The 23526-nt window shown below is 41.4% G+C and overlaps 4 protein-coding genes across 6 annotated transcripts in view; 2 read left to right on the top strand and 2 right to left on the bottom strand.

The window, feature by feature from the left end:
- The first annotated feature begins 205 nt into the window (after positions 1 to 205).
- c20orf96 (chromosome 20 open reading frame 96) lies at positions 206 to 7910 on the top strand. The gene is made up of 10 exons (XM_022251838.2): positions 206 to 435; positions 675 to 864; positions 1745 to 1967; positions 2476 to 2530; positions 3059 to 3103; positions 3316 to 3415; positions 4147 to 4304; positions 5330 to 5497; positions 6013 to 6155; positions 6622 to 7910. Exons 2-10 carry the CDS (start codon positions 693 to 695, stop codon positions 6680 to 6682), a joined length of 1125 nt encoding a protein of 374 aa, XP_022107530.2. The 5' UTR covers positions 206 to 435; positions 675 to 692; the 3' UTR covers positions 6683 to 7910.
- Positions 7911 to 8333: 423 nt separating this feature from the next.
- On the bottom strand, positions 8334 to 11521 carry LOC110988390 (cytochrome c oxidase subunit 4 isoform 1, mitochondrial-like). Its single transcript, XM_022251840.2, has 4 exons — positions 11435 to 11521; positions 10444 to 10664; positions 9508 to 9639; positions 8334 to 9276 (listed from the first exon to the last, which is right to left on the bottom strand). The coding sequence occupies exons 2-4, from the start codon at positions 10655 to 10657 to the stop codon at positions 9140 to 9142; spliced, it is 483 nt and encodes a 160-aa protein (XP_022107532.1). The 5' UTR covers positions 10658 to 10664; positions 11435 to 11521; the 3' UTR covers positions 8334 to 9139.
- A 3219-nt stretch (positions 11522 to 14740) lies between these two features.
- On the top strand, positions 14741 to 20054 carry sys1 (SYS1 golgi trafficking protein). 2 transcript variants are annotated; one of them, XM_022251831.2, is made up of 4 exons: positions 14741 to 14837; positions 15233 to 15643; positions 16108 to 16175; positions 17218 to 20054. In XM_022251831.2, exons 2-4 carry the CDS (start codon positions 15482 to 15484, stop codon positions 17456 to 17458), a joined length of 471 nt encoding a protein of 156 aa, XP_022107523.1. In that variant the 5' UTR covers positions 14741 to 14837; positions 15233 to 15481; the 3' UTR covers positions 17459 to 20054. The 2 variants fall into 2 exon arrangements, with proteins under 2 accessions (XP_022107523.1, XP_022107521.1); XM_022251829.2 differs by having other exon boundaries at positions 14741 to 14944.
- The window catches only part of LOC110988384 (uncharacterized), a 25539-nt gene continuing 21871 nt past the window's right edge, over positions 19859 to 23526 (bottom strand). For both annotated transcript variants that reach the window (XM_022251828.2, XM_022251827.2), the window contains exon 16: positions 19859 to 23042. In XM_022251828.2, the coding sequence (XP_022107520.2) occupies positions 22827 to 23042 (216 nt within the window). In that variant the 3' untranslated portion in view covers positions 19859 to 22826. The remainder of the gene's footprint in view (positions 23043 to 23526) is intronic.

Here is a 23526-nt window from a genome sequence, read left to right as displayed (position 1 = left end):
CCACATTAGCCATAATTAATATTATGATTAACTTCATTTACATTCAAACGTCACTGTTTGAGAAATTTCCTTTCAAGAAAAACTATGTTTGAAAAGAAAACTGCCGGAGCACTAACTTTACCGGGGAATTGACAGTGAAGACCCAACACAGAAAAGAGGGCGCACTGTACTGTCGTGACTGGTGTCAAAGGTCAAACCACTGTTATTTCTCAATCGTGCGTCCTTACCGACGGCCCGGACTTAGCGAAGTCGATTGAGGCGATCATGTTTTCGACGGGCAATTGTCGTGACTGTTGTGGCCTGCCAAGTGGGACCGTCCTTCGTGAATAGTCTGCCCGCCCGGTGTAGGCCTAAACCGCCACTTCGCCAGTGTTCATGTCCTCTTAAAAAATAATGCTTTAGGCCTATTCAATTGATTAGGGATAGGGAATCAAGGTAAAATTTAACAACAGTCTTGTTGCGCTGTCATTTTAAATATATACCGGTAGTACTAGGCCTAGGCCTATGTTGAAAAATAGGAAAAATTTAAGATACGTTATTCATTGGGAAAAGTTGATCTTATTTGGTTGAGTCATCCCGGGCTAGAGAACTTAAACTGCAGCCTAGTATTCTGTATAGACAGAGGGGCTATTTTCAATGCAGGATTAAAATTCAAGTTTTTCTCTGTTGAACAGGTTTTTCTGAAGCGGCTGATGGCTAGTCAGGGGGTTCAACCATCAGATCTCCAGAAATCCCTGGTCAACCTTGGACTGGCCCCAACAGACTATGACCAGTGGGAGCGTCGTACGAGACGCATTGCCAAGAGTGCCGGAAAAGGAAGAGAGAGTCGGAGGTTAACTGATGAAAGTGCCCTGGCCGGATCATGTCAGTAGTATAGCACATGTATTTGTAGTTTTCCCAGAAATATCTTACTAGCAACTCCAGTGCACTGTGCATATACCAGCCAAACCACAAATGTGTAGTGTGTAAAAGCTGCATGGTGTAGAAAATACTTTTCTGGTGATCACTAAAAAGAATTCCTTAAAGGATAAAGCTGTATCCCTCTGTTTACACAAGCAAATGAAAATCAATTTCAAACAACACTGCTGGTCACTGAGAAATAAACTATCTGTAACGAGCCTATTAAATGTACATGTACTTCTCATGATTGGCACCATTGTGATTAATTTCATCCAGTGAAAGTGGGGGTGTGCAGACAATGGGATAAATTATATTCCATTCTGGTTGGTGTATTAATAGATTTATATGGAAAAACCAGAATGAGAAGCCATTACGATGCACAATGTACATTATCAAATTTTCTTGGCCAGTCTGCCCTGAACAGAACTCCCCCCCCCCACATAAATTGAAAGGAACCATGTTGCTGTCATCATTTTGTTGGTAGCAATAAGACCATACCACATGCATCTCATAGTTGTTTTTGAACCAGCAAAGTGTAGTTACCACACAAGAAGCCTCCCTTGCTGGGAAAATTCTGGGTTCATATAGCTCTGAATTAGTCTATGGCACGCAAAGTTAATTCCGTATTATCATTATTTGGCGCAGGTGGATGATGCAATGGCACTTTCCTCACCAGCCATTTCTGTGATACCCGGGTTTGAATCCCACCCAGGCTGACATGTAGACTAAGGCTTGTCAGGCCATACTGGACTCCTTGGTCTCCCGTAAAAATTCCTGTTTTTTCAGCACTTCTAAAAGTATATAATTGGAAATGGAAAGTCAGTTTTTCTTTCTATTCTCAAAGCTCCTGTGGTAGGACCACAACCCCACGAGTCCTCAGCCAAGCAGTTTCACCATTACAGGGGCCCTGCCTGTGCCCACCATCACAAGTCCAAGAGCCGAACCACCCCTGCTGAGGAGGAGGATGAAAGCTTGAAAGAAAGACAGCGAGAGAACAAGGTCCTGGAACTGCTCATCAAGTCACGGAGGAAAGCATTGGCCAACTACAAGGCCAGACAAGAAACACTGTATCCTTTGACGCTTAACTGCGTGTTGTTTTGAAGTTTTAAAAGGTGGAATTTCTCAAAGAGAGTATGGTAAACATGACTATGCTGAAATGAATATTTTCAGTGCGTAAATGACATATATTAAAGATTTTTGTTTCACCTCTTGTGATCAGAGAATCTACAGAACAAATCACCTGGACTCCAAATCATCTGCGATGAGTCAAATAGTTGACCAAGTGTAGGCTGACGTTTTCTGTCTGTACCATGGTTGATACATACTTGAGTGAGATTTAAACTCTTCCCTCTACATGATCTGCCACCATAATGTTATACTCTTAATTGATCAGTTTTTAGTATCTAGTACGAGTCAGCAGTCAGAATGCATAAAACAAAAACATGTTGTGGGGCTATGATTTATATCCAAAGTCACATTCAGTACTTGCAATGTCATCATTGGTACAAAGCGTAAGAAGGGTACATAGCCACCCACTTTCTAAAGCAATTACATTTCTTAACAAACCACTTCCAGTCTTGAAGAGAATACAAAGCTGCGAGAAGAAATTGAAGGCAAAGAGAAGGAAGTAGTAAGTCAGTTCAAAGTGCAGCCCATGTACAGTTAATTTAAATTTGAGATTTCAAATCTGCTTGATCATGGTTAAGAGTAACGTGACAAGAAATTTGTGACAGGGAACTGTTAACTTCTGAACACTATCTGCTTGTATGTACAATGTATAAGGAAAAGTAAGACTTGCTGCTTGAAGAGATTGCCTCAGCATAACTCAACGTGTTCTGACTTTTACCAAATTTTGGTGTGCTTTAAATATCAAACATTGCTCTGTGCATTTTAAATCAATTCTGGTCCTAATAGTTCAAAGCTGAAGTACTTCAGTTCTCTCTGGTATTGGAAGTGCTAGTGGATAACACTTAGTTTTAGCAACAACTTTTCAAGATGAATATCTGAAACAGTGCAGTAAGTGCAAATACTTAGAGGGGCAGGTTTTATTTGACTAGTTAGTGTGTGGGTGTGTTTGTATGACAAAATTTTAAAATGACTTCAGTTTCAGTTTATTTTGAGGGTTTCTGATTTTCACTTCTGATTTTTTATTTTTCAGCACAATGAAGTGAAATCATTACTAAGAAAGTATGAGAGATTTCGGGTAAGTTTTCTAGTTAAAATTTACAAAAATATGGAAATTTATCCTTGAGCTTGACCATTCACATGCATGGAGCCTCAACTTTCCAACCAATTTGGTTTAAGAACCATTTTCTGGATATCAATAGTGTTTTGATTATGTTCTTCTAGTAAAGCAGAAGTTTCCAAATTTTGTACTCCATATCGAAAAAACTAATTGGTTATCTATTTTTTTAGGGAGCTGTTTCAACACTGACTTCAAAGTTTGAAACCGAGAAAGCTCTTGCAAGAAAAGCGTACGAAGAAGCCAAAGCAAAAGTGTTGAAGGAAGTTGAAGGTAAAATCGCTGGGGAAAATAATTATAAAATAAATAACTCATTACAAGAATTCCTTTGCCATTGTCCACTTATGTTGTCTCCCCTGTTGCTTGTTGACTGGGCTGGTGGTTGGGCTTGTAATAGACCCTACTCTTGCTGTGAGTACTCCTAGCTGAAACAAAGGTGCTGATTCCAAAGGATTATTTTGCGCACTCTCAGCCCACTGTCCTGCTAAACATATTTTAACCCTTCCCTTCTCAGTTCCTTCAAAATTCACCATATGAGGTTCGGAAATACTTTTGAAGGATTGAGGAAGGTGTAGCTTGATTGGTGTTACTCTACATTGGGGGAGGGGTGCAAACCGTATTTTTAGTTTGGGAGGGGAATTCCTGGGTGGACTTTAAAACCTGATAAGTAATTAATATTGAGAAGGAGCCAGTTCTGATTTCTTTTTCTTTCAAGCAAATTGGTGAGTTTTATTCCCTGTCATCTCCTTTCATCATTTCTTTCTCCGTTCCCCCTTTTTTTCCTCTGTTATTTTTCAATTTGTTTTTTCCCCAGGGGCCAGTGCTAACTTTGCCCTTCCCCCTTGTAGAGCCCATGGGCGTAACATCCCTTTAAAAGTCGAAACTCTGTACCTCTGGTTTCCTGCACAGTGCAGGATTGTGGAGGATGCTGGAAGGTTCCTTTTGAAAACATCAGGAATTAAGGGTTTAATGTCCACTTTCCAACACCTCTTATCCAACCGCAGCACTGGAAAGGCAAGGCCAGGCCCTGGACGACAAGCTGCGAGAGCGAAAGACAGAGCTGTCCGTGCTGATGAGCTACAAGGACAAAGAGTACCCTGTGCGGGCCATGAAGATAGCTGAGCTGCAGAGGCAGATTCAGTACCTGTCCAGTGAGTATGAGGTAAGATCGAGCAAGGATTCAGTTGGCTGACCCACTCTCAGGCTGAGTGCTGACAGGATGAGTGTCTTTGTCATAGTCCAGTCTATCACAAGTCCCTGCTAATCCGTGTAAGTGTGGTAAGCACAGATGGATGGGGAGGGGCAGTGTGTCCATGATGTCAGAGCAGTTTTTTGGTAGCGTTTAAAATGCAGTGAGAGAAAGACGATTGGGGACATTTTATTCTCTTTCCTCCCAGAGTATAAATATAAAAAGCCCCCATAAATGGCTTCAAATTTCAGAAAGACCATAAAAGGTTACACAAGGCAATTCCCCTTGGCGCCTTGAAAAACATTCTAACCTCCCCCCCTAAGAAAAATGGTTCTGGATTGGCCTTTGGCTGCAAGTCAGTTGCAAGTTTATAGCCCATCACAAGTACATGTAGGCCTTATGCACAAGTCATCCAGCCTTAAGCTAAGGCAAGCTATTCTATCTAAACTGTGACAAAAGCATTCCTATGTCGGTTCACCCTGCTTTGTGGGTTAGGGGTTTTGTGATAGACTCGACTATTACACTGACAAGCATCAACCAGAGGATTTGCTCATGTTCAGTTGATGACAGTGAAGTGTTTTCAGCATCTTTCTGTCCAACAAATTCAAGTGCGTTTTATTTGAAATTAATTGATTCCAAAAATTGGAATTGTTGGGATCTACATGTATCTGTGTCTGTACTTTTGCAGCTGAAAAAAAGTAGGAAGCACTGCCGAATTCACACTATTAATGTTAGAGTCACACTCTACTTTGAGAAAATCAGTGATATTCAGGGAGTAAATTAATATTTGATAAATAAATTTCGGCAACGTGACAGGGACTGTACTGGTTTTTATAAGAATTGTTGTCACCTTTTATAGGTGGAGTTTGAAAAACAGAAACCAAAGATAGATGCACTGAAGATTGTTGTTCAATACGTTTAATGTACCTTGTGTCAGTTACATATTGCCTCATCAGTGACTAAACTGGAAAGCCAATGTTATGTTTTGCCTTATGCAGGCTGAAATCAATGACCTAAGCAGTATAACAGCCATCGAGAAGGAGAAGTACCATCAAGACAGCGAGGAGAGACTTCATGCCATCAAGGAAACGGTGACAGACAATGCTATTGATTCCATGCACGACAGCCTCAAGGAGATGGCCATGCAAAATATTGTTATGAGAAAGGTCAGTCCTTCAGAATCAGTAGGGCCCTATCAAAGCTTACTTGGAAATTTTGAGGGAGGTAGACCTTTTCGACAAGTGCACCGTATTTGGATGACCTGATTTTGGAAGATTTATGGAAACAGTGGGAGGTCTCTGATTGAAAGTGAGACACTCCTGAAAAATTTGCTTTGAAAATTTGAAAGGACTGTAGTTTGGGAAACTGAATGGAGAAATGCATGTATCCATGCTTAGGGTTTGCTGTCAAAAAAACAGTTTTGGCCTTCTGTCTTGTTTAGCTTCAAAACTATAAGTCAGTAATCACTGACAATTAGACATGAGTGGCATTGTTGGGATTCAGTTTTTGGTAGGAGAGGATTTCAGTTTTTATTGAAGGTACACTTTCGTGCAATACCTGTTTTATAATTCTTGTCCTTATGGAGCCCCTTATTTGGCCCAGGAGATGTCGTGTACAAGCACCATCTCGCTCAGTGCGTTATTGTCCACGACTCTGTGTTTCGTCTCATTTCGGTCAACAGGAGATTGAGGGGCACCACAAACTACTAGAAGAGTTAGAAGCTACCATTGGGGACCTCACTGAGGAGGTGTCACAGCTGAGGGCAGACCCCAAGACCAACACCAGACGGGTCATGTTCCCTCATCTGTTCAATGAAATACCCAAGTAAGAGCTCAAGTATTCCTGTTCTTTAACCAAGGCTTAAAATGTATCCAGATCCCACAAAATGAGTCATAAAGTCATTTTTTTGTCTTCAGTAATTTGGTTTCAATAGAAAGAGCGAACGAAGCTTTACCGTTCGATGTGTAACTCAGTTTGGTATCCTGATGGAAATTGACATTTGAAGGGTGAACAAAGTCATCCTAGTGACTTGTATTCTGCAAGATTCTTTTGAAGGCCTTTAACTCAAAAGTGACTCTGGTGACTTGTGATATTCTGAAAGTAGTCCTCGCTAGACTGCAAGCACTTCTGTGTAGGACTGTGCACTCCTGATATTTTTCCAAGATATTTGTCCACATCACTAAAACTGAACCTGTTTTCATTGTCTTCCTCATTGTCACTCATAATGATCCTATAATTGGCACTTAATACACTGTTGGATGGAAATAAATATTCTCATTCTTCATTGCAGGTGCACACCAGACATGGACGTAATGCTGGACATACCGACCCAGCAGTGGCTCCCAATCTAAGACACTCTTGACAAACAGCCATTTGATCCTTGACAAGCTTGATACACCATCCATGTTGAATGGTGTTGATTCCTCTGCAACTGTGCATGTACAGAGCTGCCGTCTGTCAGAAGCGTGGTATATGCAGAGTCTAAAACAGCATCAAGGATGGCAAAGGTTCACAGAGGGCTTTTTCTTAAAATCAGTGGCATATCCAGGCCTTGGGTCTGGGAATGGGGCAAAATTAAATTTTTTACCCAATAACAACTGTCCAATTCATTCCTGAAGGAATCCTAACCCTCCCCCCAGGGGTATTGCTGTTTATAAAATACTGCCACATTTCAATGCCTAAAACGAGAAAAAATATTGGCAACATGTCTCCAGGAGGGGCACCTTGCCTTCTTCCCCCTCCCCACCAATGGGATACACCTCAGCTCAAAATGCCTCAGTCTACTGGAGCACATTAGCTTTTCGACCTACATGTACCAAGCAGGCAAAAATGCAGCCTTGTGATGTCAAACAGTTGCAGGTTCTTTCTACATGACATTATGGATTTGGGGCTCTACTTTGCAGTTTTGTAGTTTGTCAAAATATGGGGTGCACATTTTTTATCCATTCCGTATTTTGGGCGAGTATTTTGAGGAATGGTCTTGTCTTCCTTTTCTCCTTGGTTTTAAAACCCTGTTTGAAAGTTTGAACGCAAAGGGAATCATTTGCCACATAATTATTTCTAGTTTGTAAATATGTACATACTTGTACATGTAGACTATCTGGGTGCCTCTTTTTTAGACTATACAAGTATTACAGGAGTGTGAGAATTCCACTTTTTAGCTGATTTAAGCTTTTTGTTTAGATTTTGACCCTGATTTTCAGCCTGTTTGTACTGTACCAAAGCATGGAAACGTTTACATTTCAGCTTTTCTAACTGTTTTCAGCTTTAATTTCAAGTGGCTACTCACACCCCTGGTATTAAAACTTGTTAATAGATTCAAGAAAAGAACTTGCAGTTCAGGGAATAAAAATTCTGGATTTTGCCACGGAGGATGCATGAAATATGAAAGATGTTACTCCAAAGATGCATGTGGTAAGCATCAGACCTGTAATTTTTTTCTGTCCAACTTTTATGTCAGGAATGCAGAGTGATGAATGCACTTTGTCTCTGAGATGTACTCTTTTCTGTCTAACTTTGTAAAGTTACATAATACAAAGAAGACCTTTTCAATAAAACACAAATCTCATCATAGAGGAATCCAGAGTTTGGATGTGAGTAATTTACATATGTGCTTGGAGCAGTGTTCCAAAGTCCTCTAAGAAGCCAGTTCATTATTTCACAAGAGTAAGGTCATTCGGGAGCTAAGCATTTGCAGAGCTGAGAGGCAACCTCGTATGTGTCTCCGAATGACCTCCGACACCCTTCATTTTGAGTATGCGTTGTTGGGATACCGAACTGGCTCATTTATTTTTCAGAGGGTATTTCCATCTATGCTGTAGCCAATCAACTGCAATACTGCAAGATATGGGCACAAATTGATTAAAATTACATTTTTTTTTCTCAACTGAATGTGCAGGATAAAATTTAACATGTCCTATAAAACATTTAATCCCTGGCCAAAGCTGCTTATTTTCCAATGACTGAAAACATCAAAGAAAGAAAAATTTAACACTAACAGGCTAGATTAAATACAACTGAAACCTTTCATTGTTTATTAGAACACTGCATACGGAAATATTACTGATTTCTTAAAACCACATCTAAAAGTTTTAACACTGTGCATATCCTGGTTCAGAAAGTTAAGCATGCATCTTGTTTTTTAATGAAAAGGTTGGAGGAATTACCATATTGGAGCCAAGTGGCGACACAATTTGTCACCACTGTCACTGGAATTTAAGAAAACGTGTCAGGTGGCTGTTTCTACTTGACATTAATTATCCACAGGCCATTCTGTATGCCGAGTGCAACCTAAACACTTGCCAGAATTTAGCACTGAGATGTCAATAGACACATGAAAGAGCCAAATTATCCAACATTGCATTTTTACCCAAGAAAGAAACTCATAAACAGTGAAATGCAGTGAACTTCATGGGATGACAAAGATATCCTGAGAAGCCAACTTAAATGTGTTTTAGGAAAAACCTTTATTTTTAGAAAGAAAACACCTTGAAACTTGGAATTTGAACTTCTGCATGTGTAGTTTGATATCCAAACTGAGTGAACGTACAATTCATAATATGTAATTCCTAAATACTGTTTTCCTGCTAATTTACCTTCGTGTTGCCATGACAGTAAAATTTGGTGGTTTCTGTAGAAATGAAACCCCTGAAAATTACTTTCATATTCTCTTAAAATGATGAATTTGAAATCTCTTCTAATATCGAACACATTACAACCAGGCTGCGCTACATAAAATCCATCCGTTTGTGGACAGGAATTGTACCTAAGTTTAAACCTCGAGCATTAAGTATGCTTTTTCCCTGTCATCACTTCTTCCAGTCGTTCTTCTCGTAGTCCCATTTGGACGCAAGGCCCGTGACAGGGTTATTGCGAATGGCAATGTTGTACTTCATCTGTTCCTGCTGCCATTCTTTGGTCATGGTGCGAGGCAGGGGCGGGGCAACTGCATTTAGAAGAGGAAACAAAAAGGGAGGGGTTTCATTTCTCAGTCGTGACGAGAAAATGGGTCAGCTGCGCAGTACTGAATCCGGAAGGACATTGCTGTACGCTAGTCACGCCAGCCAGCATGTACTGCATATTGCCAGCAAGTGTCCACTGATTCTGTACCCATCTTTTATGTCAATAACGAAAACCTAGCTTTAGGGAGGCTCACCAAGCAATCAATCAATCTTACCAAATTTCTTCTGTAGACCGTAAAAGAAAATGGAGATGGCAAGCAGCCCAAAGACACCACCAATGACGTACTTCCATTCACTTGTAGGGGCTCGCATCTCCGAGTAACTCTTGTCAAAACTTAGTCTGTATACTGTGGGAAAACATAAAACCGAAAGAACTCTCAAGATTAGCTGTGACTCTGCAATTATTTTGAATTGGCCAACCACCAGATTCAGCTGCAAGTACACTGGCTAAAGTACAGGAAATTGCAATTGAAAGTTAAGACAGTGAATAGGAACGGGGAATTTTGTGAATTCACGCTTACTTTCACATTTCACAAGGCGTGAAAATATTATCCCACTTGTGTGAAAAGGTAAGAAAATGCTTTCCAACTTGTATGAAGAGATGTGAAAATGTTTCCCACTCGTCTGAAATGACAATAAAATGTTTTCCCATATATATGTGTGCATGTGTGAAGAGGCATGAAAATATTTTCCCCGCTGTGGAAAATTGTTACCAAATTTTGTAACACAAAAAAGAATTCCATGGGAGGAGAGAAAGAGGGAGAAGAATTTCCTGTTACCAGCAATTTCATTGCAATTGCAATGTACTTTACCTTCGGTATGTGGAATGCACAGTATGCAATGTTGCAGCACATGCACCTTGTAGGATCTCAAGGGAAATCCAAGACATCCAAATGTTAAGCCATACATGTATGCATGTAAGAGAGATCAACATTCTTCACCCCTGAACCTCCAAAAGCTTTCAAATTCTACCAGGAGTTTGGAAAAAACTGAAAGGATACAGAGAGATAGAGCCAGCCAACTTTCACTTAACTAGAGACGTGACGACCCTAATTTCATAAGTGCGATTGCTAAGACCATGTTACTGGTTTCTTTCACAGCAGAGGATTTTCCCATCAAAAATGTGAAGGGTTAAGGTCAATGAAACTCACAGGCTTTCTTCTCATCCAGAGTCAGGCTCTTCCAGTCCCCTTGCTCCTTTGCCTTCAGCGCCTGCATGTCCGACGACAGGTCTGCCTCCGGGACAAAACGGCAGGGCGGGGCCGGGTAGTCTAGGCGATCGGCATAGGGCAACGTGGAGGTCGATCGCACACAGGCAGAGGCAGCAAAGCGCCTGCTTGTTATCCTCAGCATGTTGACGGCCATGGCTGAACTTTAGAAGATAGATAAATATGATGTTGCAGTATTATATCCGACAGCAGTTTGTGAAATAAGATTCAGAGCTTTGAATGAGTTGTCTTCGTGTGTTGATAGTTTGTGTATGGCAGTAAGAAAAAAGTCAAGACAAATACATGTAGGTAGAAATTATGCAGTAAAATACATACCTGGAAAATATAGTAAAGGACATAGCCTACATGTACATGTAAGTACATTTAGGGAAAAAAGTCATGACATAATTGACAGACCCAAGGACGTGATGATGAGGGAAGATGAAAAAGGAGCAAGCAGGCCCATTGGCCATGTTCGTTTAGGGCCTAACGGCTATGGCATTGAGCCTATAATGCTACGGCCTAGGCCTTACATACAGGAGGATAAAAAAAAGCAAAACAAAAAACATTATTTTATTCGGGCTTACACCCACGCCATGTACGCTTACAGAAAAGAAAAATAAAGCCTAAATAACTAACCAAAATGATGGCTAGACTCGTAGTAAAAAAAATGCCCTGAAGATAACCGGTCATGAATCTGTCGCACTGCTGCATGTATGAAGTTTGTCCGGAAACTGAACCTAATCATGCGCTATTCTGAATTGACATTACAGTGCCAATTAACCTGAAAAAAATTTGTATCAAGAACCACTTCATGAAACAAATTACGGCAAAATCTAATTGCAAAATACTCTAAAGAATCAAAAACCTAAGTATGAAATGTTAAAATGGAACAATTTAAGACACACCACCGAAAAAAACCTTGCGTACGTACTTGCCGGTAAAAAAAGTGCGGTCTTCTTGTCAAAATGGCGTACGTGAGCGCAGAGCATGGTCATATCAAGCCAGTAGAGGGCGCATTCCTTATTTCCTCCTCCCGGTAAAGTTTGATGAGTCAAAACACGTGTGTCGTCTGGGACACTGGCATTGGGATACTTATCGCCTCCCCCATGTTGCAACCTCTCCTATAGCACAACTGTAGTGAATATATGATTAGGCGGGGGAGGTACAGATTTTGAACTGTTTGTAGATAGACTGTGCAAAATACAATCGATTCTGGTATGATTCGACATTGGATCTGCTCGCTTATCTTGTTTGTTTGTTAGTTTTTCAGATACATATCTTTTCCTCCCTAATTCTCCCGCTGCTCTCAGCTAGCTGTGCATGCCCCATGGTATCTAACCTCCGGTTTCACCTCTTTTTTTTGTCCCCCTTGTGAATGTCGGACGCCCCTCCCTCTTCGGCCCTAATAGAGCCCATGGGGGCGGAATGCAACCCAGCCCCGGCTGTGAGATGGGCCCAAATAACCCTGCTCTTTGTAAATTTGAGGGTTATTAAGAGTTTTCAGAGTAACTCGTTGTGGCCATTTTTGACGCCAATTTTTTTTTTGACAAACTAAAATTCTTTTTTTAAGCAGCGCGCATTTTTCCGAGACAGGTCAGCCAGAATGTAAGCGTTTTTCATTACGGAGCTCAATGTACGCAGGCTAGCGTGTATGTAGGCTTGCACTTGCCCTAACCATTTAAAAATGTTCAAACTTCACACTTGCAATGATTAGAAAAGAAAAAGAGTTGTTGGTCGTCCCCGCCCGACACCAAAACGCCCAGTCCACTTTTTTGTTTTGTTTATAAGTGCTTATGAAGGATGAAGATTTAGATGGCAGTGATTCACTTCCAGTTCAGTGGCGGCATGACATCGGTCCCGCTGGGGTCCCATTAAAAACAGGGACCTATTTCTTTCACTCAGCACAACTACTCTAATTACCGACAAGTATACCCTGTCTTCATGTTGTGCCGCATTGTTGAGCAGTACTAGGCCGTTTTCCAATACTCAACTTTGTCTCCGTCTCAGGCTTCGTCTTCGAAACCAATCCCCGATAGTGGGCCTGAAGCCTTCAAATTAAATTGAAGTTCTGTAATGTTTGGCTCTTTTGCGTCTTACTTATTTTGTTGCACTATCAGACTTACTATTGCACTTACAACTTCAAAGTCAGGAAGTAAAAAAAAAAGCAATTGGAGCCTGAATGGAGCCGAATCGAGTATTGGAAAAGGGCCCTATACATAAAAAAAAATAAAGTACCGGCTCCACTTTCTTTAAAAGAAAAATGGATGATCAACAATGCATTTTTATGCGGCCTAAAGGCGCCTTTCCGTAAGCGTGTCAACAATTGTGCCAAGGGTTGGGTATCAAAATCGCTCCCGGGGCAATTTTGACAAATGAACACAACGCACACGTGTGTTATGTTCATCATCCACCATGCAAACCTTCAAGAGCTCAGGCTACTCATCATGGTGTCGATTCCGTGAAATTGAAACCGTATGCGCGCTTGAACGCATTGTCTACGCATACGCCACGCACCAAAGAAACGTACACATGGAAAAGCGCCGGAAAGAATGCTTTTACAATGCACACCAAGTAAAAAAATGACTGTGGTACAGCCGAGTTCTTGGGGGCAGAACCTCTCCCCCTCCTGGCTGGCAGGTCCAAAATAAACCTGGTTCTTTGAGGGTTCAACTAATAAGACTCTTTGTGACTTGTGTTTGGCGTTAGGACACTCTCCAACATTTCAATGCCTCATAAGTTCAAGGCAACTAGTCATAACTGAGGGCTTTGTGTGTTTAGGGTTTATCTGGGTATTATCTGTCGGAGCTAATATATTATTATTGTGTGTAAAGCCTGCTTGTCACCGGCCAGTAGCGTTACAAAACTCGGTGGATCTCTAAGTCATGAAGCGTGCACTGACAGTTGGCGGTTCCCAGGTTGGTCAGCGGGGACTAGGCTCCCCCTCCCCACAGAAGGGGGTATTTTGCAATTAAAGTGCGTGCTTAATAAGAAATCTCGGGAACATGTTTATTTTCTTTCTTTTTCAATGGTATAGAAAGCCCCGATTTTAGCCCCCACACGCCCCTTAAAATGACCCTAAACGCTGTGTGGTGAAATCCACGGGGTGTCGCCAGTGTCGTTGCTACGAGTTGGGGGGGGGGGCTTGCGGGGCACGCCCCCTCCCCACAAATTCCCAGTGCCCCCCATGTGCCCCCGCTAAAAACAGATGAATGGATATTGAACAAGGCTAACACCTCCCACCAAACACCACTGAAAGCTGGTGCCCCAAAAGGTGCTGATGCCCCCTTGGTGCCCCCGACTAAAATCTTAGCTACGACCCTGGGTGTCGCCAGGCAATTACACAAAAGGAAGGGTCAAGTGAACCAGGCCATACAGGCTGAACATAGGTTACTGATATTTATTCTTAAAATGAATTAAAAAGCAGCTGAGATGCAAAGAAAAATAGAAAAAAGCCTCTTGAACGACAGATGACATGCCCTAAACTGTCACAGGTGTGGCGCTCTGGAAATATCTTTTAAAAAAACATATAAAACCAAAAAATATTTTTAAAATAGCCTCCTCCTCAAAAATGTGGTTATGGGTGCTGAAAATAACGTTGACAACGCACTCAACCTTTCTGAAGATGATACCGTGTACTGTATGTACAATGTACATGTACGGTACTAGTCATGCCGTTGCTCTTAACTTGGTGCAGTGTCCCATGGCCAGTTCAAGGAAAGGTCTCCGCCATGCAGGAGCGCTTACAAAATACCCCTCACCGATTCTTTCAAAAAGAAGGGTCTGTTTGGAACAAGAAATTGTGGGATTGTGTCATTATGGCCCAGAATCATCTCTGTAGATTCAGGGGCACCCATCTGGGGGTAAAGCAGACAAAAATGTAATTGAAAATTTGTTAGAAGAGCCTCGTAAGGTGAGGGATGTCATTTGAAAAATAGCAGCTGGGAAGACGCGGGAACATTCACTTTTTGTGGGGTGATCGAGTTTGTTTTTTTGGCGGATAATCAAAAAAAATCATTGGTTATCCTACTATTAATTGGCAATCAAATGAAATCTGAAGGACCAAACAACACACTGTTTTTTGTTTGAGAGGCCTCAGGAACTTCAGTTGCCTGCCATGGGGCTCCAAACTTTGTTGAGTTTACACTATTGTCAAGGAGCTTGAAGAATTGGTTCAGTACCCTATAGCGGTACGTAGGAGCGCAAACGAAACCGACACTCACAAGAGGGCGGTGTTGCTTCCTGACAGATTAATCGTGGCGTATCCTCTGTCTTGATACGCCGATGACTCACTCACAAAGTGGTGAACTTTACTCAGGAAATTATGTTCACTGCTGGTAAGTGAAACGTGGACGCAGGTTTAGGGAATCTTTATGACGTGTCTGGTGTTGCAGATACGAGTTCGTTCATATATGGTTTGGTTGAGAAGATTTGATATAAGCTGGTAAGTATGGTTGGTGAATATATATGTACATGGAGGAAGGAACATCCTCCATGATGAGTATACATGTCCATGTACATACATGTGTGTGCTTATACTAGGCCTACATGTAGTTGTATTTATGCGATGACATGATTGATGTAGTGTTTGTAGGATGTAATTGTCATGAACTGTAAACCAAAAGCATTGTTTTGACCATTTGTTCCTCCATGTATGGACCAATTTCATTGAAATTGGTGTAACCTGCTAACAAATATTCTTTAAAATAATGTGTGTTTTGTTCTCGTGCAGATTTGATAATTTTCTGTCACTGGGATACATCAGAGCAGCATTTGTCTCATGCGTGGGCCTGTGGTTGATGGGCATACTGTCGGCAAAATGATCCACATTGACTGGTGTTAATAGTCCTGCTAGTGTTGAGCATTTGTCATCAGTAAAAAGCAGTGATAACAGATTCCTCACCGTGAAACATTACGCTGATGTAAAATAGACGGTAACCCACCGCTGAAAGGTCACAGTTCCGACATCCTATTCCTCGCCATGGTCGGGTCGTTTCGGAGTCACGTCTGGGATCCCGTTCTCCTGATCTCCCAGATTGTCAGCATGCAGTGCACGTTTTACGTCTGCTACGGGTTCTGGCTGGTCCTTATTGACCTGATCCTGGATAACCCGAGGGTTCTAGACCAGGTCTTCAAATATGAGGTTAGTCAATCTGGGGGCCTCGTTTTCAGAAAATTGAATGACCAGTTTTGGTTTGCACACAGAGCATGCCCGAAACGAAGCACACCAGGGGTCATTCAGGAACAGCAATATGCTCACACAAGGTCTGTTTTGAATGTTTGAATGGGGACATACAGTGTTGCTCTGTAGAATGACTGGCTAGTAGTTTCATGTTGGTGTGGTATCGCTACTCTGCAAGTCCCCCGTATACTGCAGAGACCTGTCCATAACTCAAACTTCAACACTGTTGACCTGTTGGAGTTTAACAGATTCGGCTATGTTACGTGTCAGTAATTACATTGACTTCTTGAGGCAAGTTGGATCTGTTGAACTTTGTGAGGTTTCTAGTACAAATGCCGAGGAGGTTAGGGTTAAGGTGGTGGTGTTTTGATATTACATACATGCACGAAAAAATTGTTGACAGAGATTTCTTTATTCCTGAACAGTGCTTAGAGTTTGGGAGTTCCAAGGGCAGAACCATCGTAGCAGTGTACGTCTTGAATTCACTAACTTGGTAAGTCACAGTTTCAGTGTTGCATTCTTTCTGCTTTCTCATGTCAAATTGGAACAGTTCCTTGTACTTAGTAGCTGGATCTTGTAGATTAAGATCTCGAGACTAGAACTACTTCTTTGAAATTGAAGATAGTTTTAGAGGCCAGGGTGTCAGTGTGTGGTGAGGGTGTAGATAATCCTAATTGGAAAATGGAATATTCGTCCTCTGTTAGGCCTACCCACTTTGGCCTTCCCCGTTTAGCTTTTGTCAGCATCGCACTTATTGCTTTCAAAATCTCCGATCCATATCGCTGTAATCTGCCGCTGTGCAGCCCCCACTGCAAAACTATGGTAGACAAACAACATAATACTGCCATACTTTCAGAATGTCCTTTGAAAGTGCTCCGCCATCTTTGAAGCATGACTGATGCTCAAGACAAATAACACAGTGCAGGTGAAACGATATGAATGGTTCCCATACACGATTTCGAGAGATGTCACGAGGAGGAATGATATACGTACATTGTAATTTGCGAATGGGATTTGAAATGCCTTCAGCAATTACATGTATGTTGCAGTGTTTCTGCATCCATTCCACCCTGAGTTTATGTGCACCTCCACCAGCGGAGAGAAACTGTGATGGGAAGTTTTCCCAGCAGGCTCGTGTCTGAACCTTGCTCACTGAAGACTATTCACGTGCATTCACACAGAAACTGACCACGGATGCTGAGCATGGCCAGTGTCAAACTCTCATGAACCAGTGTGTACATGTATGTGCACACATGGTGAGCCCCCACTATAAAGGACCTGTGAATACATGCCTTCTCTGTCTCATTCCCGCTTGGAGCAGAAAGGTGTTGCATTTTTCTGAACATGCCCATGTACGGGACATGACGGTTCAAAATAGTACATGAACATTAACAGCCCAAATTACCAGTTTCGATATTGTTCATTAGTGATGTATTTCCTGGAAAGATTGATGCATTAGAGCTCACCCTCAATTATTCCAATTCTAAAAGTAGGGACTTCATCTTGATCTGTGTTGCTGTTGTTGTCATCCTCAGTGCCTTAGGATTGTGGGTGGCGGTCGGGAGGGCCAAGCAGTGCACGGATTTCGCCCTGACTGTCCACATGCTCCACCTGGTCGCCTGCTGGGCCTACAACCGGCAGTTCCCCCACACCCTCTCCTGGTGGCTAGTCAACATCGTCTGCGTAGCCCTGATGACGGTGTTGGGCGAGTTCCTCTGCATGCGCAGCGAGATGAAGGCCATTCCGCTAAGCACGGCCGCTCGGTCGGACTTATGACCACGCCTCGCCCGATGTCTGACCCCCTGATACTTGTAGCATACACCTGTTTGACAAAATCTTTAACTCTTGCCTGATTTACATGCACATGTAAGACAGTTTGTTCTCACAGGTTCCCAGTGTTAGATCAGTGCCATCTTCAGCCCAGTTCTTAACGAGACTGAATACAACCTCAGCATCTCGCACTGTGGAAGACCCTTAAAAATGACCTGTTGCTCCTTGTTCCAGTGCCCTCTGACACGAGGTCAACTCATAATGACTTGCACATGGATTGCACTCTGCTAATGTGGCTTAATCTGCCAAATTCAGTCCCTCCCCCCCGTGTAATCCTCAGTTGGACTCACACTGGCAGTACTACGAATGGAAGACTTCTCATTGAGAATCAGATCAGTGTGGCATGCCTTGAGCTATCTTACAAACTTTGGCCACATTGATACTTTGGTGCCATCTTAAGCTGTGGGATCTTGGAATACATGTACATGTAGCTTTTGAACATTGGCACCACATGTAAAGCAACGCTGCAGACATTTGCCCCACGGGACCAGATTTGATGTTTAATGCCAAAAGGAAAAAAGATGGGCGTGTGTTTTTTTGAGTAGGTGTCTCCCAAGCAGGAGGTGTACCAAAGCCATTGAAACCTGGAGCCCGATGCCACTGCCCCAGAGGTAGCCAAGATTTATGAAAACATTGCAAGAGCAGAAATCTGGTAGCTGCCTCTTCGTTCACTGGGATGACCCTCTTTTGCTTGACAGCTAACAGATGTGGTATTGATGTTTGGGACTGCCTGGGGCAGTTTCCAGCTGACTTCATGTCCACTTTTTACAGGCTTGAAAAGGACAGAAAAGCCCACCAAAAATATTATCTGCAGCCTGCCAGCCGTGGGGCAGCCAAAAAAGGGGGATTTTAAAACCTTTTATGGCCGTTTTGAAGGACAGGGCTACATTTTTTGGACCTATGCTTTGGAAGTGGGACCGAAACGTCCCTGAAAATCCTCTTTCATATTTTAAAAGGAAAATATTTTGCCCAAAGTTTTGGTGGGGGAGGGGGTATATGTACCTCCCTCCAGATCTGTCAATAAATCCCTTCTGGAAAGTTTACTACTGTACTGTACCGTAGATCCCTGTTCACAGGAAAGAAATGACGAACCAGAAGCTAGCAATGCTGGGAAGAGGTTAAAAAAGTGCAGATTCCGTTACACTAATTTGTTTCATTTTTAATGACTTTTGCAAATGCACAATGAGCAAAATATTTAAACCTGTTCCGAGGTAAAATAATGAAAAAAGTCCTGTCACATTTGGACAGATGTCACAGGTACATGTATGCGCAAATCAAACCCACCAAAATCCAGCCGAGTTCAAGTGCAGCATACTGTAGGCCTATGTTTAAATTCAGATTAGTAGGTATTGGAAGTCTGCAAACAGTGCACTATGTCAAAGCAACAAATGTACAATATAGAGTATTTTTTATGAGAGCTGCTGTGCACAAGAGGGTCACAAGAGCACCTGCGAATGTCACATAGGCAATCATTATTTGATCCCTAGTATACATGTACATGTAGAATGCAGGCCAATTTGAGTATCGGACAATCGAACACTAAAAGGGTCGTCTAGGAGAGCAGTCTTGAGGTGGGGTCAGTCTTTCAAAAGGACAAAGCCACTGGAGAAGAAAACATGCGTTGGGCAGACTTCACATTCGCATATTGCAGTTTTCAAATGATCTCGGACACTCTTCACTTAGGGCCTGTCCCATTGGAATATTGAAGGACCTCATCAAGAGAGATGCATGTAATAAATCTGAAGTTTGTGGACATTTTTTAACAAATTGGGGCAAATTTAAACATGTGACATGTTTTATGTATTGTTTAGAAATTCATTCATGGATGTGTATCAGTGTATGAAGTGTGCAGAATTCACAGAATTGGACTTGGGGGACAGAAAGAAATGTTTGAACTCTACCACAGTATCATAAAAGAGGTTAACTGAAGGGTAACAAAAAGACAATTTCTGTGTTAATTTATAATTTCTGTGTGAAACATGTGTAAAATGTATTCTAGTAATTTATTGTTTTTATGTCGGTAACTTGAAAGTACATGTACATGTAATAGTGCTATGATCTGCAGGCTGATACATGTAAAACTTGTGTTGTCCAATGCAGTTAGAAAGTCTGTGTTCTGTTGTCCCTTCAGAATTTATTTGAACCATACAGGTCCAGTAGATAAAAAAAGGAAGGTACATGTACCTGTGGTTCTTATCACAACTTTGTTCTAAAAATAGGTGATGCACATGAACAAGGCAGAGGTTTGCAGCTGTGAGATTTGGAGACCTGTTCTGTAAAATGAGCATTGAAGCTGTGCTCATAAATCATTGATGGACAACCATTGCTTACACACACATTAGAACGTTATTAAACCCGGTTAACATTTTTATTTTGCACAAAATACATGCAATTACTGGTATAACTCTGTTTTTCCTTTTAAAATATAAGTAAGCCTCTGTATATCAACAGCTAAAAAGAAATTCACTGTACAGGTTGGAATAAATAATATCATATTTTGATAAATAAATGCACTTGCAAATATTTCAAACATGCTTGCCTGAACAGCTGTGCAAGATTTTTTCTTGAAATACTTGTAAAAGCTACCAATTTCACCCTCTTGAACAGCTGCTCTGGAAAAAAAAAGACTATCAAATTGTAAAATGCAAATTCTAGTACCTTGACATTAACAAGAAGAGTTACAGCAACCATTTTCTTGGGGTGATAAACAGTTCAGCAGTTGCGTTAATACGTGTAGTTTTGAATGAAAGTACACAGAATTTGACATCTTCACACACAATGTTCAGTAAGTACTTGAGTCAATGTTCTTGCAAAAGTTTCTGGACGGAATGGCATAAAATGTGACATTCAATTGTCATACCGGAAAGTACCAGTATTTGGTCGCAACTAGTTACAGTTTGAGTTTCAATTGAGTTGGAATGTTCCACATACATGGATAACTCTTTTTGGAAACATCTGCAAGGTTCAAATTGTCTCTAAAACACATTCCAGAAGAAAAAGACGTCTGTATCAAAGAAACAGGGGGAATAATTGAACAATAACAAACGACATTCCCACAGAATACATTTTTCTTGATACATGTACCTTACAGTACAGCCAACACATCCACAATCTGGCAACCAACATGCGACGATAATTTAAATCTCCTTACTGTTCAGAATAGTAACACCTCAATTCCAATTCTTAACGCACAGACAATCAATTACATGAAAATGTGTTCTTCCACACACCTACTGTACATGCACAACTGATGTCAAAGTGCAAGCCAGGTCGCCATAATTTTCCCCCATTGCAACAGCACATTAATCATTGACCGTGTTGAAAATCTCCAGCCTGCTGTGGACGCCAGAAGTGGCTTTGGCACGGTGAAGTTCACACTGTTCACACTGAAATGTTCACACTGAAAGCACCACTACTGAAAGTACAAAAAATACTGTTTTGAAACGTGGCCATTCTATACTGTTCCAGCGTACCTGGAGAATGCAGGATAAAAATATGAATGAAAATATGACACTTGCCATTTCTTAATTTGGTTAGAGTGAGTTAAAGTGACAGAAACAGTGCAACCACTATACAGTAGATGTAGTTGTACATGTAATTGGTGTATAATATAAACATGCATGTACAAAATGTCATGAAATGATAACAGCAAGATAAAACATAAAAGGGAAATCGTTCAAAGAATACATTTTAAAAATCCACTTTTAAACAGCTTACAAGTCATAAAAATCTTCTTGAATACAGTAGCCAGGCATTGGCTGAGCTGCTTATGAAACCATAATATCTTATTGCTGAAATATAGGAATACTAACAGTTCAAATGGCATATGCTCAACATGCAAAAAGCCTAAAAGAAGCCTCAGTGGGCCAACCACAGAATGGGTAAAAAATAAATTTTAAAAAAATTTAAAAAGTCAATAGATTTGTAAAATAATGACGTCATGGGTTGTTTACATGCGTGCTTTCCTGTGGCAGAAAGGTGGCACGCGATCCATCAAGCCCCCATAGGAAAGCGTACATTGTAAGCAAAGCATGCTGTCATTGTTTTACCGCAGGTCTATTTTAAGCAATGCACAAAAAGTAGCAGCAACAATGAAATGATGTGCTACTCTCCATCACAGTTATACAAAACAGGTTACCTACCATATGTTGATGCTGTCTCCAATCCCTTTGTCACCTCACAAAAGGGACAATCCACAATACAGTGCTCTACCAACAGATTACCAGGGAGAGGCGATTTTGTCAAGTTTACGGTTAACAAAAGCATAGCCGCCTTGTTGTGATTTGCATGTCAGTGGACACCTTGGGGGAAATTATTGACAGATTGGAACATTTCAAGCAATAGAAGAAGAAAGGTTTATTTTCTTCCATGACAAACAGGAACCAAGTTCCCCACACAGCAGCTGGTGAATAGAACTTGTCTACCATTTTCCACAATACACTGCCAAAATTGGCCTTTCTGTGGCAACCTCTTGGTGGTTCACTGTATTGAACAAACGGCTTTCAATGGTGCATGTACAATGAATCCTGACGACACAGATACCTTGCGTCAAAATACCCCGAAACTTTGATCTTGGGAACTAAATTCAAAGTCCACTGTAAAACAAACCCAAGTTGTAAGTTTGAAGCCTCTTTAATGAAAATGCTTGCCCTTTAATGCAAGGGCAAAACCCTGTAAATCTGAAGGAACATCTTGTGAATATTAAAGATCTCTTTAGGAAAAAGGAATTGAAAAGGGCCCCAAAATGTCTCGAAACATCTTCCGAGCAACCATTCAGTGGCAATAGCGTACATACGTTTGTCTTGTCTAATACTGTGTCTAAGACACAACTGGTAATCCTTTTCGAAGAAAACAGAATCAACCAGTTTTCCGTTCCATATTCTCAGAATGTTTTTCTTTTGGCATTACGTGCACAAAATGTTCCTGACAGACATTGAAACTGATATTCTCCCGTGTTGTTTCAATAGCTTTATATCTCTCAACCAATGGAACATCAAAAACTTTCCACCTGTTTTGCTGAAGTGTGGGGGAGGGTTGCCTATGAAGTTTATCCTTGCCAGATACAGGGTCGATCAGCTGACTTGAATATTATTCAGGAAAATAATACCAACAGCACAGCTCCATCTTTTCCTAGTTGTTGGGATGCTCAAGGTTGCCCTGGAGAATTAGAGGGGTCATCAACTGACTCTGACAAGTTCCGGAGACTTCCACTTTTCCTGGTTGTTTGGTCCGACTAGATTGTTGCAGATCACCCCTGCATCCTCTTGGACTGTCCTAGCGCAAAGAGTTAAAAAGCTCATTGACTGGCCTGCACTTACAGCACCGCTCCGTTCTTCGAGGCCGCTGTGTCCTCACTGGCATCACCTGGAACGGTGAGAAGGCTCGCCAACTGACTTGAGGATCCCTCTGACAAGAACTCTTTGGCACATTTCCCCTCCTGGTTGATGGCATCCAGAGATGCTGCATTGCAAATCAGAAGCTCCGCCATTGCTACATCACCCTTCATGGCAGCGATCATCAATGGGGTATTCTGTCAGAAGAACATTTTTTGAAATGGACAGACATTACAATCTGATCAAAACAGAGCTGGATAAAATTTTGAAATTGAAATTTTAGTATGGCCAATATTATTTACTTTATAATATTGTGACTAGCAAAATCTACATATGGTGTTGAATTTTTTTTAAGCTAGGGAATATGCCTTCCTCGGGATAACAATTCTTGCAAACTCATCAGGAAATTTTGTATGGTACACAGCATCCAATTTTGGGCCCGCAAACAAAAAATTCCAAACAGTAATCTTTCTTCCTACAGAAGATACCATTATAGACTTCAGCAAAGAGGAATGCAGCTAGGAATCTGGGGGCTCAGGAGGAAAAGCCGTAAGGTTAATTCTGAGAAAAACCCTCACAACTGACAAGCCAATTCACAGCTAAACCAAGTTATGAGATTCCAAGCAAGGTCATCATCCAAGGACTGAAGATTAAAGAAGTAACAGTTTCTATCCAGACAGC

Source organism: Acanthaster planci, linkage group LG06 (assembly GCF_054643075.1).
Source record: "Acanthaster planci isolate LZ-2023a linkage group LG06, COTS_SCS, whole genome shotgun sequence".
Classification (NCBI taxonomy): domain Eukaryota; kingdom Metazoa; phylum Echinodermata; class Asteroidea; order Valvatida; family Acanthasteridae; genus Acanthaster; species Acanthaster planci.
Note: the sequence above shows the minus strand (reverse complement) of the source record. Positions and strands in the feature narration are given on the sequence as shown.